The sequence below is a fragment of the Neodothiora populina genome, assembly GCF_041146345.1.
Source record: "Neodothiora populina strain CPC 39397 chromosome Unknown canker_contig_13, whole genome shotgun sequence".
In the NCBI taxonomy this organism is placed as follows: Eukaryota; Fungi; Ascomycota; class Dothideomycetes; order Dothideales; family Dothioraceae; genus Neodothiora; species Neodothiora populina.
The window spans coordinates 1,105,240-1,120,116 of NW_027191402.1; the positions used below are offsets into that span (position 1 = coordinate 1,105,240).

The 14,877-nt window shown below is 48.9% G+C and overlaps 3 protein-coding genes across 3 annotated transcripts; 2 read left to right on the forward strand and 1 right to left on the reverse strand.

The window, feature by feature from the left end:
* Positions 1-1,073: 1,073 nt before the first annotated feature.
* On the forward strand, positions 1,074-2,557 carry AAFC00_001953 (uncharacterized protein; the record flags this gene model as incomplete). The annotated part of the gene is made up of 2 exons (XM_069341219.1): positions 1,074-1,841; positions 1,895-2,557. The coding sequence occupies 2 exons, from the start codon at positions 1,074-1,076 to the stop codon at positions 2,555-2,557; spliced, it is 1,431 nt and encodes a 476-aa protein (XP_069204730.1).
* Positions 2,558-7,329: 4,772 nt separating this feature from the next.
* AAFC00_001954 (uncharacterized protein) lies at positions 7,330-10,400 on the forward strand (the record flags this gene model as incomplete). Its single annotated transcript, XM_069341220.1, has 4 exons — positions 7,330-7,344; positions 7,396-7,464; positions 7,519-9,024; positions 9,075-10,400. The coding sequence occupies 4 exons, from the start codon at positions 7,330-7,332 to the stop codon at positions 10,398-10,400; spliced, it is 2,916 nt and encodes a 971-aa protein (XP_069204731.1).
* Positions 10,401-10,618: 218 nt separating this feature from the next.
* AAFC00_001955 (uncharacterized protein) lies at positions 10,619-12,264 on the reverse strand (the record flags this gene model as incomplete). Its single annotated transcript, XM_069341221.1, has 3 exons — positions 10,619-11,910; positions 11,962-12,089; positions 12,140-12,264. The coding sequence occupies 3 exons, from the start codon at positions 12,262-12,264 to the stop codon at positions 10,619-10,621; spliced, it is 1,545 nt and encodes a 514-aa protein (XP_069204732.1).
* Positions 12,265-14,877: the final 2,613 nt, after the last annotated feature.

A 14,877-nucleotide genomic window follows, 5' to 3' on the forward strand; every position in this document is an offset into this window, starting at 1 on the left:
TCTGTCATGCGCAAGAGAGTGTTGACGACAGAGCTGTGTGTGTTGCTGCTGGACACATGCAGTATAGCGCGTCCGTTATATGACGGCAACAGAGTGTTGATTTGACCGACTGTTGATTGTGATTCGGGGTAGATAGATTGGCGCACACACGGACTATCAGGACTCCCGAGGCAAGTCTGTCTGTTTTGAGATGTCGAACAGCTCAGAGTCAGCCAATATAATCGTCAGACGACGACGAAGACAACGAAGACAACGACGACGACGACGACGACGACGACAACACTCGAAAAGTCCGGCGGGGTTGTGTTTCGGAGGTACCGTGAAGAATACAAGAGTCATGATGGTCTCTTCCACTTCCAAGGCTAGCTAGCCAACATCACTGACCGGCCAACTTGTGGAACGCTGATCAAGCCAAGTTGTCAGCTAACAGGCATCATGGACCGGTGAAAGTCAGATTCTAGACCAAAGTAAAGTACCTTTCTACGCAGCTTCACAGACGTCGAATACAGTGACGATGATGCCACGACCTGCTTACCCAGGTACCTTACTGTACATATCGATTTACTGTCTCCTGTCCCGTGGTGGACTCTCCTGTACCTCGTCGAGCCGGTCCTCCCTAGTGCAGCCCTGCAAGGCGAGATCTTTGCTGCAACCGAAAACTCTCCCCTAAAACGTACAAAGCTCTGTCCAATCACAATGGTCCAAGTGTTTGTCTTTCTAGATGGTCAAGGTCTGTGCATTTGAGCTTCAGATCACTACCGCCTCTGGTCGTCGAGCTGGAGTGTCACGCAGCCGCATCGAGCAAGGCAACCAGGCAGCAGTCATTATCATGGTCCGCTATACCACACAGATTGAGAGTGAAGAGAAGGTGAATACTCTGTGATACTCGAGGAGGTTGTCGGCATGTCTGAAAAGACATTCAAAGGCCACTACGGCGCAAGCCACGATCTGCTGCTTAGTCAGCAGCTCAATTTCAAAACTATACCGAAATCGTCCATAATGCTATACAGACCAAAAGAACTTTTTTGTCGCTACATTTGACTTCGCCATTATCGCTGTGATTTGAACAAAGCATGGCTGATTTTGAGAGCAAGTCGGCGACCTTCCTGGACTGGTTCAAGTCCCAGCCAGGTTCCACCTTTGACTCGAGGATAAAAATCACCGATTTGCGGTCTAAAGGCGAAGGCAGAGGCATCATTGCCACAGAAGACATACCTGCCGAAACCGAGCTCTTCAATATTCCACGTTCGAACGTCATCAGCATTGAAAACTCGCAATTGTCCAAGAAACTGCCAAACATCTTCTCGACTCTGAGTCTACTCCAGGAAGCTACTGGCAATGAAGAAAAGGATGACGGAGAAGAAGCTCCTGACTTGGTTGAAATGCCAGATCCATGGCTTGACCTTATTCTCGTCATGATCTATGAATTTCTCCAAGGCAGACTTTCCCCCTGGCAAGCTTATCTTGATGTGTTACCGGATCAATTCGATACACTCATGTTCTGGACGCCCGAAGAGGTCAAGGAGCTTCAATCGAGCGCTGTGAAGGACCGCATCGGTAAAGAAAGCGCAGATGAGATGTTTCAGACCAAAGTGCTTCCTCTTGTTCGAGAACACAAGCATGTCTTTTGTCCTGAAGGTGTCGCACATTTAGATGATGCAGAACTCATGAAACTCGCCCATCGCATGGGCAGCATCATCATGGCTTATGCCTTCGATTTGGATCAAGAAGACGAGGATGAAGAAGAAGACGAAGACGGTTGGACTCAGGATAGGGACGCCATGAAGCAAATGGGAATGGTACCAATGGCTGACATGCTCAACGCTGACGCCGAGTTCAATGTAAGAAACGTGATGTGAAAAAAAAGACTTTGGACAGAAGCTGATCGCAAAAGGCACACCTCAATCACGAAGAAGATAAGCTCTCAATGACTTCTCTGCGAGAGATCAAGGCCGGAGAGGAGATACTGAATTATTATGGACCTCTGCCAAACTGCGACCTGCTACGAAGATATGGCTACACTTCTGCAAAGCACCGACGCTATGACGTTGTCGAACTGCCTTGGGATCTTGTCAAGAAAGCCATTGACGAACGCTTCGGTCGACAGGGAAGCCCCATTGACGACGAAGATCTCGAGGAAGGCTTCGTCCTCGAGCGTGAATCAGGGGACCCGGACGAAACGGGAATCAACACGTGCCCCGCGGAGTTTGTCAGTTTCCCCGAAGAGCTCGAAGATCAGATCCAGCAGTTTATTCCAAAGACCAATGTAAAGCTGGATAAAGCTCAAAAGAAGAAGCTCAAAAGAACATGTCTTGAGATAATAGCCAGCTCTCTTGCTGCTAGGTTGAAGCAATACGAGACCACCATCGAACAGGATCAAGAGCTCTTGAGGGATCAAAAGACTTCAGGAAGACTGAGAATGGCCGTGGACGTGAGATTAGGGGAGAAGCGTCTCTTACAAGAAGCCCAGGTATTCGCGAACAATCTGATGGAAAAATATAGCGAGACGGTGGACGGAGCTGAAGCATCACATGCCAAAAAACAGAAGCGCAATTGAAACTGGCGTTACCAACAGCATGGGTCGACACGATAGTAGCGCTTCCTGTGTCGGAAGCTGCATGAATGACAGATGAGCATATCTGGCATTTGCACTAGATCTTGTTGTTCTCTAGATGGCGAACGTTATACTGTAGATTCGCATCGGATGAAGATCCGACTGGCCCGCCTTTTTTGCTTCTTCCGTAGCATCACTAGCACAACTCAGGGAGGAACTCGAGTCTGCTCCGAGATCCGAACATCCCATGCGGTTGATATTGGAAGTCTAATTTTTAGACTTTGGTAAATCAGCATCCGGATGCACATTCTCCATGCAAACAAGAGGGGGAGAGTGGGGGGTTGTTCTTCTGATTCGCGCGATTGTGGAAAAGGAAGCAGCACCGCAGTTAGTTTCCAAATATCGGGATGACACGCAGAAGCGTGGGAAAGCCGGGACGGATGTCGCCGAAGCAGACCCGTATATCCACGAGACCGTTCTATCTTGGCACACGCGAACACGAACGGTCGAAATACCAACGCGCCTACATCCCGATTTAAGTAACACCTTACAGTTTGGTTGTTGGCGCAATAGGTGGAAAGAAATGTTCCAGATGCGCACCATCTACCTTAGTGTCACTTACCGGTAACCGAGAACATCTCGCATCTTATCCAAAAGCCGACGGTGCAGCGCTTGGCGCTTCTAGGCTCTCTTGCCGATCCATTAGTCTCCGCCCCTCGGCGACAACTCCTTTTACTATCAAAAGGCTTTTGCGCATTCGCTTGCTGCTTTGTTCATGCGCAGATGGATGGTCCTGAAAAAAGGGCATCTTCTCCTCTCGACAACGACGAAAAATGTCCACGCGGAGGAAGAGCGCCTTTCAGAAAAGACAATTCACCTTTGTCAATCTAACAGATCCTGTACAAGCAGAACACGAGATCATCCGCAAGCAGGTACGCTCGGCTGCAGCATTCGAAGGATGGGCGGAGACCAGAAAATCCGAAACGGAAATCCCAGTCGTAGTCCGAAAGAAAAAGTCCAAGTCCAGAAAATTTGATAGTGTTGCAGAATCCGACAGTTCAACAAGTCCTCCGGAATGCTCTGAAACGAGACATGACTCGAAGTCTCATGAGATTGTTTTGAACTTGAAGGTGCTTGGGTCTGGAAATTCGGATCCATTCCGCGCGTGTCCGGTCGAATCGCAGCCATGGTTTGGATGGGTGATGGACTACCGTAAGTCGATGCTTAATCGCGAAATTCGAATGTCACGTTTGACAAGTGTTAGTTCGCACGACCATCGCGCCTAGAGGTCTCCGTGCGCTACATTTCTCGTCGAATTCTATCAAACAGCATCTCGAATTCACCGACAGCCTAATGATGGACGAGCCTGCAATGTTTTACATGTGTCTCTTTCGATCAGCCAGCATACTCTTGTCTCAAGGTCTATTGTCTCCAGAAGCGACTATTTGGCTTCGTGGGCAGACGATAAAATCGATCAGGGATGCTCTATGTGATCCGCGCCGTGCAACGAGCGACGCCATGATACTGACAGTAGCGTGCATCTCTGCGCATGAGTGTATATATGGCGACAAGGATGAGTCCATCAACATTCACGCGCGAGCATATCGACACATGATAGAATTGGTGGGCGGTTTGGAAGATTGGCAAACAAGGACGATCATGAAACAAATGATCATTCGCTACGATAACACAGTTGCACATTTAACAGGCACCGAACGAGCTTACTCTGCTCTACAACAGTAAGTAGAGTTGTCTCAACGTCTCATTATAATGCTAATTCTTCGTAGCAAATACGATTTAGGACATTTAGACACGTGAAGACACTGTCTACTGCTTCACTGCGATGCTATCCATTGAATCACAGGCTGCACGCACTCTCTTGAAGCGAGTGGCGTGATACCGAGGGGGGGCCACTTTTAGCCAGCTGCTCGCTCCTCCAGCACGTGCAAATGAACATGACTATCCGACCACGGGAGACTTACCCCATCTACCCTAAACATCCCTGCTCCTTCCGGACGCGAATCCCGGGGGTGGAGTTTTCTGATAGGAGCAAGGAAGAAATGCGCTAGATAGATTATGCAAAGATCAGATACGACGTGATACGACCGAGGAAGTCCTGATCTATGAGGCCATGACATTACAGGCATCTTTTTCTCAATTCCTTTTAGCCTGTCAGCATCGGTCGCCCAAGTCGGGGAGATACAACTTGGCCCCAGCTCCTAATCATGGCCGGCCCAAGGATTCTTGTCCTATCGCTTGGTCGTCGCACATCGACTCAGCGGCTCTGGTTTGTCGCCCTGTCGCCGTCGAATGAGCATAATCCTAGAAGTGAAGGAGAAGGTCGGCCTTCTTTCTTCCGCCCGACCAGAGACGTTATGCTAGATCAAAAGAAACGACAGCTCTGCTGTAAGGTAGCAATGCCTCCATAATCAGCGCCCCTGCCCCAGTCTGCATTGCCAGTCGTGAAAGACTCGGCACCAGGCAGCACGGATCCTCCTTCCGCCCCTTTTGCCACTCCTATCACTGCTGGTGCCGACAGGGGAGAGAGCAGACAGGGCATAAATTCGATACTCCCTCCAATATCCTCGAAATTCAATAGATATACATTACCTTATGCTGAGATTCATAGGCTTATATGGCTCCTTATATATGACCTGGAGTCTGACTGAAATCCACCTGCTTGCCTCGCCACTCTTCTATCTGACCACGCGCCCACGAGCCAATAAATGTATATGACATCAGCTAATGAATGGTCAATGAGCTTAGAGTGAACAGGCAATGAGTCTCTAATGAATAGGCAATAATTTTCTAGTAGACGAGTGATGAGTTCTCAATGAACAGGCAATGAGTCTGAAAACGATAATCAATAAGTTTTCAATGAACAGGTAACGGAATATCAGCGAATAGCTAACACATTTCTAATGAACAGGCAACTAGGTCTCAACGAATGGCCGACGAATCTCTGATGAACAGGCAACAGAGTTTCGAAAAATAGTTGAAGGGTTGCTAATGTATAGGCAGGTAATGAGTTCTCAACGAATAATGAATGATTTTTGAGTGTAGTGCCAACGAAATAGTCAATACAATGAGTTTATGTATGACTTCCCGGTGAATGGTCAATGACTCAAAACGAGTTCCTTTGTACGGTAGGACACATATAAATGGGAAGTCAAAAAAGATGCATATTGCTGGTGGGTATAAGGCTATCTAGGAAAAAATGCATAATAGAAGAAGCAAGGATATGACTAAGGTCTGGGTCCTTTCACAGTTTTGAGTAGACTCTGAGTCTTTTGTGTACGGCTCAGCCCAACTCGATGCACACCGCCACTGCCTGTACGTCTTGCGATCGGGTTCCGCGGTGGATTACTGCGTGCTGCTTCGGTAGTTGTTGGTTCCGTTGCTTGGTTGGGTTCGTCCTCTCCGGCAGGGGGGTAGCGCTCATTAAGCGCGTCGAGTATCGACTTCACATCATGTGGCTTCTCGACTTCTATCGTTTGAGGTTTCTCTGGCGGCGTTATGACGACTTGCACTTCGCCTCTCACCGTGCCATGTGTTAAAGAAGTATCTTCAGTAATATTCTCAGGCTCTGGTTGCCGGATCTTCTTGGGTCTCCCGCGTTTCCTGGGAGTCTTTTCTTTTCTTTCGAGCAGAGAAGAGGATTCATCACCTACGAGCACCGGAGGTGACAGAGCTTCGAATTCGGGTGTCTGCAAGATTGGGTTCTGGGGGAAAATTGATGATGTCATGTCCATCGAAGATGATTCTGCTCCTCCCATTGTTTTCGCACGCTCTGGTTTCCTCGTCGAGGCTTCGTCTGAGGATTGAGTATCGTCAAAGGCAAAAGACATTTGCTCGGAACGTGAGCGGCCTGGACAAGACTGCTTGGCCACTCTAGGAAGGCTGGCAGAATGACTGTCTGAGTTGAGGCCAAGCAAATAATCATCAGAAGTAAGTGGATCACTGCCGATATGCTTTGTAACGTTTTCTTCGTTGCCTGATGCACCTCCAAGTACAATGGAACATGCAGACCAAGGCGTCATATTGTTGCCTCCTGAAGAAGTCTCTCCATGTTGAGGTTGATGGATAAGTTGGGATGTGCTCAGTTCCGGAGTTGGGACTGTCGGTCCCGGTATAGTGCTTTCGCAGGTAGATTCAACGACAGGAGTAGTCTTGATCCTCTTTAGTTTCCCAGCAAGAGGCATCGAGACGGCGCTGGTAGAGACGGCACTGGTAGAGACGACTCTTTTTTTCGTGATTCTGGAAGCAGAGGGTGTGTTCGAAACAACGATAGTGTCGTTTCCATATTGAGTAGGAGCCATGAGGTCCAAATCAGCTCGTTGGAGAAGTTCACTAGTTGAGTCGGTACCTGTACTTTGGAGTTGTTTTCCTTCTAGCTGTATGAAAGGCGTTTCCCCGCTGGCTTTTGAAGTCATCGCGCCTTGGTGACGTCTGGACTCCAAAACAAGATCTAATTCAGGTTCCTCTTGAGAATCGGGTATTTCTTTCAATGAACCCGGCATAGTTGGAAATTCGTCCACATTTTGTCTGACTCCCAGATTGTTCCTGATGAGCGGAAAAATGAGATCCTCATAACTGTATCTTCTCTACTGTATTGTGTAGGGAGATCGCGACTGGGAGGACGCGTTTTGACTATCAAGGAAGTCGCGTTGGCACGTGCAGCTTTGCCAAGAAGTTTATTGACGGACGTCACAGCCATGTGATTCTGGATGCATGTGCTATAACATAACAACTAGACACACCGATGGCTTGACAAGATGGCCTTGACATCTGTTAGTATTGTCGACTTAAAGTATGAATAGATTTAGACTTACCTGAGATAGTGGAAAACATTCCGATTCTTCGATGTCGCTCAAGTCAAGGTGTCGGACGATGACAAGTCAATACTAAAGGTATATTTGAGACGAATAATTACATGCTCAAGGCAGCAAGTTGACCGACGATAGCAAGGCAATGTGAGCTGCATTACTACAGGAAGCAATTATGTCTATGTGGGAACCCCGGACGGCAAGTTGCGACTTCTCGATAAGAGCTTCAGGACGGTCCAGTCATTCAAGGCGCACGAAACAGGAAGCATCACCAATATAAAACAAATACCGCGCTCTTCATTGCTCGTCACTCTTGCCGAGGACTTGCCAAGCGAACCGGTACTGAAGGTATGGGCGCTTGACAGACCGGACAGAAAGACCGGCATCCCACGGTGTTTGTGCACTGTAGCTGTCCAGAATGGGAGGAAGCCTTTTCCCGTGTCTGCTTTTGCTGTTTTGCGTGACATGACGCAGGTCGCTGTCGGTTTCGCGAACGGTGCAGTTACTGTTGTGAGAGGTGACTTTATCCATGATAGAGGAACCAAGCAACGGACGGTGTTGGAGACCGATGAGCCCATCACGGGTCTGGAGTTTCGGGAGGGCAACATTACGAATCTCTTCATTTCTACCACCAGTCGAATCTCTACTCTGATCATTTCTGGCAAGGGCCAAGGCCAACCAGCACGCGTCTTGGACGAGCATGGCTGTGCTGTTGGTTGTATGGTCAAAGACCCGTTTACCGCTGATCTTATTGTCGCAAGAGACGATGCTGTGTACACCTACGGTCCACGTGGAAGAGGACCTTCGTATGCATATGAGGGTGCCAAAAAGATGGTCACAATGTACAAGGACTATGTCGTGCTTGTCTCACCCCCCAAGAACAACAGCTTGACACGAACAACTCCTCTTAGGGCCTTTGGCTCGGCTCAAGCGGACGACCTCTTCAACACGTCGACTTTTGTCATACTTAATCCGGACCTCAAGATTGTTGCGCATTCTGAGGCAATCACTGCTCAAGTGGAATCGATATTTGCTGCTTGGGGTGACATTTATGTTGTCACTCTGGATGGCCGTCTCTTCCGATATCACGAAAAGTCCTTTCAGCAAAAGCTTGATATTCTGTACCAACGAGACTTTTTTGTTTTGGCAATTGAATTGGCACAAAAAGAAAAGGTCGACCCATCGCAGCAAAATGTCATCTTCCGTAAGTACGGCGACTACCTTTACCTCAAGGGCGATTACGACACTGCCATGCAGCAATATCTTCGAGCAATCGACAACACTGAACCGTCACAAATCATTCGAAAATTCCTCGATAATCAACGCATACGAAACCTCATCGAGTATCTGGAAGAACTGCATGAGCACCACAAGGCGACTTCAGACCACACAACGCTACTACTAAATTGCTACGCAAAGCTGAAGGACGTCGATAAACTAGAAGATTTCATCAAGCAGCCAGGTGATCTAAAATTCGATCTCGATACTGCCATCAATATGTGTCGACAGGGAGGCTATTCAGATCAGGCCGCTTTCCTTGCGCGAAAACATAATGAACACATGCTTGTTGTGGATATTTTGATTGAAGATCTCAAGAAATATGCAGAGTCTCTTGCTTATATCTGGCGATTACAACCTGATCAGGTAAATTCCTTTCGAACAAAGAGCTGTTCAAGGCTAACCTGGGCGGACAGGCGTATAGCAATATAACAAAGTACGGCGTTGTACTTCTCGAACATGTGCCGGAAGATACTACACAGCTTTTCATCGACTACTTTACAGGCGACTTCCGACCGAAAAAGGATGCTATTATTACCCAAGACAATCCTTCAGCCCAGAGATCTGGCGGAATCGGGAGCATGGCAACATCAGCTGTGCAAAGTCTTGCCGCACTGATCCCTCTACCTTATATGAGCACCGATGTACCGCGCACGCCGGGTGGCAGCACTGCGACACAACAAGTCATCGAAACCACAGTCGAGGACGATTTTGTTGATTATGATGTACCAAAGCCGAGACAAGCCTTTTCCGCCTTTATCGACCATTCCAACGAGTTCATCGTGTTTCTCGAGGCTTGCATCAAAAGCAGCAACATCAAGAACGAGGACAAGTCGGATCTATACACGACTTTGTTCGAGATGTATCTCAATATCGCTAGCAAATTACACGGAGGCGAGAAGAAAGAGTGGGAGACCAAGGCAAAGAGACTTGTCGAGGAGCATAATGACCGCATGGGCACCTCGAATGTTTTGCTCTTGTCGCACCTGACCAACTTCCGCGATGGCACGACGCTGGTTCGCGAACAGAGTGGCTTGTATTTTGACATTTTCCGATCTTATACCGCGGCAAATGACAACGCAGGCGCTCTCAAAGCACTGCGCAAATATGGTCCCGAGGAACCCCAGCTCTATCCTGCTGCATTGGCCTACTTTACGTCTAGTAGCGCCACACTCGCAGATACAGGTAGCGAGATCGACAATATCCTAAAGAAAATCGACGACGACGGTCTCATGGCGCCTCTGCAAGTCATTCAGACATTATCCCAAAATAAGGTCGCAACGATGGGTCTTGTGAAGACTTATCTCGCCAAAACAATTGAGCGGGAACGAGCCGAGATTTCTTCCAACCGAAAGCTGATCTCTACATACCGCACGGACACGGCCTCCAAAGCCGGCGAGATTGAAGCACTCAACTCGAAGCCTGTTTCTTTCTCAGCGACCCGCTGTTCGGCGTGTGGAAACCCTCTCGATCTGCCCACTGTGCATTTCTTGTGCAAACACAGTTTCCATCAACACTGCCTCAACGTCGAAACGGTGGACGACGAGGACGAAGACGTCGAATGCCCTCTGTGTGCTAATTCCAACGCGACGGTCAAGGCTATCAAACGAGCACAGGACGAGAGCGCCGAGAGAAACGATTTGTTCCTTGATGCTTTGGCTAGGAGCAGCGATGGATTCGGTACCGTTAGTGAATGGTTTGGACGTGGCGTCATGAGCAGAGGCGTCGCAAATATGGACTAGTCGCACCACAAAGAGATTCGAACCATAATGTAATAGCATTGATCATTGTTCAACAGCATCGTGGAGATCATGAGCAGATGTGTCGCGAATACAGAGTAGTCACGATAAAGAGGCTCGGTATGATGTAATAACATTAAAATTCGTCAATAATAGCATCTTGACTGCCGAGTAACCCGGACGGCATATACATGAACGACAGGTGAAGACACAGAAGACTCCTAAGGCCTCCAGCGCCAACTGGGATGCTTCCAGTCCATATCCTGTTGCTCCAACTGTGTCTTTCCAGCCAACTCGGCGTCGACATTCTTCTTGTCTCTGTTTCCGTTGTCTCTCTTCATCCACAACAGAAGACCGACGGAGAGCAGCAAAACAGTGCTCGAAGTGGCCAGATTGAGTCCGTTACCGATGTGATAGTTGGGGCCGTCAAAGGGCAAGAACGACCACGTCGAGATCAATCCACCAATGTTGCCGAACATGACGTTTGTGCCGATGGCGCTGGATCTCGCGGTGTCCGAAACAACGTTGGCGCTGACCTGCGCGTTGCAGAGGGCACCGAAGGAAAAGGCGCCGCTGGCAATGATGAATGTCGCTCCGTAGCGAACCTGGGCGGTCTCGGAGGCAAGGAACATGATGTAACCGCACATCATGAGGGGCGCACTGATGATGAACAGAATCATGCGGCGGTCCATCTTCCAGCTGATGAACGGGAAGAGGACGGTGAAGAAGGCGCCGACGACGTAGGGTGGCACGGTGTACAGTTGTTGCGAAATGACAGTGTTGTGTGGGTAGATGGTCCTGACGATGGTGGGCAGGAAGAAAGCAAGACCCTGGACCGTGACGTTGTCGAGAAGGAAGATGAAGGCAGTGCCGAGGGTGACTGGGCTGAAAATTCCGCGCAAGAGCTTGGTTCGGTCGAACTTGTCGAGGACCTCGGTGGCTGCGACACGCTCGGACTTGACACGTGCGATTGCCAGGTCTTTCTCTTCTTGGGTCAACCACTTTGCAGTGGCAGGACGGTCGGTAAGAGTAAGGAAAGCAATGAGAGATATGACACAAGTGATGATACCCTCAATGGCAAAGATCATTCTCCATGTGTGTAGTCCACCGAAGTGAGGAATCTTGAGGATGGCGGATGCAAGGAGACCACCAAAGGCTCCGGCGAGAGGCGCCATGACGATGTAAAGAGACAAGCGGAAAGCCAGCTCGCTACGTCTGTACCATCTGGAGAGGTAGTAGGCGATGCCGGGAAGCATACCAGCTTCGAAGAGACCAAGAAGGAACCGGACGCCGCACATTGCTGACATGTTTGTGACAAACGCTGTGCAGATCGAGCAGATTCCGAAACCAAGAGAAATTGCAGGAATGAACCAGCCAGGGCCGAAGTATTTGCAAGCCATATTTGAGGGGATCTCGAAAAGAATGTAAGAAATGTAGAAGACGGAGAGGACGATGTTGTAATCGTAGCCTTTCAGGTGGAGGTCCTTTTCCAGACCAGCGAGTTTGGCGTTACCTGTATTCGTGTTAGATCGATACAAGATGATGGACTGCAGACAATACATACCGACGTTTGCACGATCGATGAAACAGAAAAGGTAAAGCAGAGCGACGGTGGGGACGATGCACAAGTCGATCTTCCATCGAAGTCTAGCTTCGGCCTTGGGATCGAAGTGAACGAGAGACACTCCATATCTGAGACGATGGTCAGCAATTGTAGTAGAAAAAGGATTGAGTAAACATACTGGTCAGTGGCAGCGATACCTCGCTCTGCGGCACCATGAGTTGTTTCTTCGGCATACTCCTTCTGGATGGCTCCGTGCTTCTCATCAGCGAAGCTGCCATTGACAGATGCTCCCATTCGGGCCATAGCAGCAGCGGTTGTAGGTAGTGAAATTAAAGTTGAAAGGGAAGATGAGTCTACCCCATGGGGGAGGGTGCGCCAGATTATATAGACCAATGCGGCTACTTATCCAGGTCAGCGGGGTGGTCTCTTCTGGATTGGATCCACTTCGCATCAACGTGGCTCGGGGAGGGCGGAGAACCTATCAGGGGAGGGCAATAACAAAATCAACAACGCCTTTTTGTCGGCTGGTCGACGCTACGGAGTCAATCCTGACCATCTTCCAGGGAAGGGGGGTGGGGAAGACATCCACACCCATATCGGAAGCGCAAGCCCCTTGGCACAACAGTATCTACTTATCTTACCATGTATTCAGCTTTAATGCGGTGTACCTACAGGTATGTTCAGCCCTTCGGAAGCAGGTCGAGGCTCCAGTACATGTTCAACGTATTTCTTTGGCTTTTCTTGGCTCGCGTGCGCAAGCTGTGCGCGCCATTCCTTGAGCATCCTAATTCTCTTGGTCCTACCTTAGTTCTCCCACGCAGATTTCACTTACACTTATTGGACGATTCACGTCGCACCTAAAGTCTTTGAGCAGATACCAGCCAGTCTGTCCTCTGTTTGGACTGATGGCATTGACGCGAGTTGCACTTGTGATCAAAAGGTGTAGCTATGGATCGTGGCCGCCACCACAACAAGACAACTGTACATGGTAGGGCATTTGACAAGAACCAATAGCGCATCTTGGCGAGCATGTAAGACCCCACAGGTTGGTTGATGCACGGACTTTCCCCACGATCCCCACAGATGTCAACCCCAGGTCTTTTTTGCAGATCGAAGATCATGGGGCTGCAGCTGGGTCCATACCCTAGCGCACAAGCGACTTGCATACAGTAGCCCCTGGGGTACCAAATTTTCGTGACTCCTTCGCTCGAACTTTGGAACGGCACTGGTGCAAAAAGATGCTCACCCCGTGCCTTTTTTTACTGAACTTACTGCCGAACTTTCCATGTGCATGTGCCGTATCTTTTCGCTGGACCTTGGATATCTTTCCTGTCCATGCCATGGCAAGCTGCGGACTCGGCATTGCAATGAGCCAGAGTCGGATGCTGTTGATCATATTCCTTGTAGCATCGATTCCTCCGAGCTAAGACGCCGCATGCATCCGGAGAATAACTAATCGTAGACACGACACCGGCTCTGACCAACTCTACTACTCTGGTGTTATCAGCAGAATGCTGAAAACGTGGGGGTAAAATATTAGACAAAATTTGTGGGGTAAATTTGCTCACTAGCAAAACGTTGGTGACGCCGAGTATGTTGGATAGAAATCTGTCCCCTTTTTTGTCTTTTTTGTATGAGTCCACGCAGTAGCCCCCCTGGCTCCCCACTGTTCGACATAAGGGAATATGCTGCGAATGGTCGGGGAGTGTACGCTAGTCAACCAATCATATCTGGAACTCTGATCTATGAAACTTCCGAAGTAGCCGCGAAGCTCATACATCGAGAATATCGTAAGGAAGTCTGCGCTTACTGCTTCAAGTATGATGGTGGTCGCCAGTTAAAGGTCCGACACCCTGTCGCCGCAGTAGTATTTTGTAGTCTTCAATGTCTTGATGACTGGACGAAAGAGGATGTGACTTTTTTGGAAGCTGCAGCGTTGGCCGCATTCGAGAGTCTGGGAAAGAAAGGACAACAACAGGAAATAAATACCGAGGCCGACAACATACCACCCACAGAGAGACAAACATCAGAAGCCTGGCAAGACAGTAAAGAGGAGGCAGAACACATACGCTCAGCAAGAGCATCAAATCGACCTTCAAAAGCTAGTCGACGTGTTCTTGCGCAAACTCTTTTGCATACACCGTCTCATGATGCATTGTCATATATGCTGTCGGGACTGCTTTGCGCGGCAGAGAACCCTCGGCTATGGTCCGGTGTACTCGAGCTGGCGACAGACGATACTCCATATGTGTCGCAATTAGCTGTCCGGATCCAAATCACCAGCTATCTCCAAATGCTCGCTACACTTCCCGAAGAACTTCTTCCATTTTGCTCGCAAGATTTTTGCTTGACGCTCGCACAAAGGGGTTCTCACAACATCTTCGGCATATGGTCCCAGGACCTTACTCTCGATGGCGTCGAAGCATCATCTGGGAGTGAATGCCTTGGCTATGGCCTTTGGCCAGCGGCGAGCTATTTTAATCATAGCTGTTCCCCAAACATCCGGAAGAAACGTGTAGGACGGACTTGGCAGTTCTGGGCTGCCCGGGATATCGCAATAGACGAGGAGCTGTGTATTACTTATCTTGGTGGCGATGAGAAGGAGATGAGCAGGCAAGGGAGGATTACCAAGTTGCAAGAGCAGTGGGGATTTGAGTGTGCTTGTGTACGCTGTAGTGTTAGCGGTATAAGTGTATAACCTGCATAACGGTAGGTTCGTTAGTAATTCTTCATCCAAGTAAAACATTTCGATGACACGCGATGTGTTTTCTTACATCGATAGAGGTGTGGTTCTAAGATTTGGTAATTCTCATGGCTCTGTAGTCAAGTCTAAACATTGCTACGGAGTTCATGTAAGTTGTCAGCGGTTGCAAGCACGGACGTGTCCATATTTTTCGCATAACTCAATATAGGACC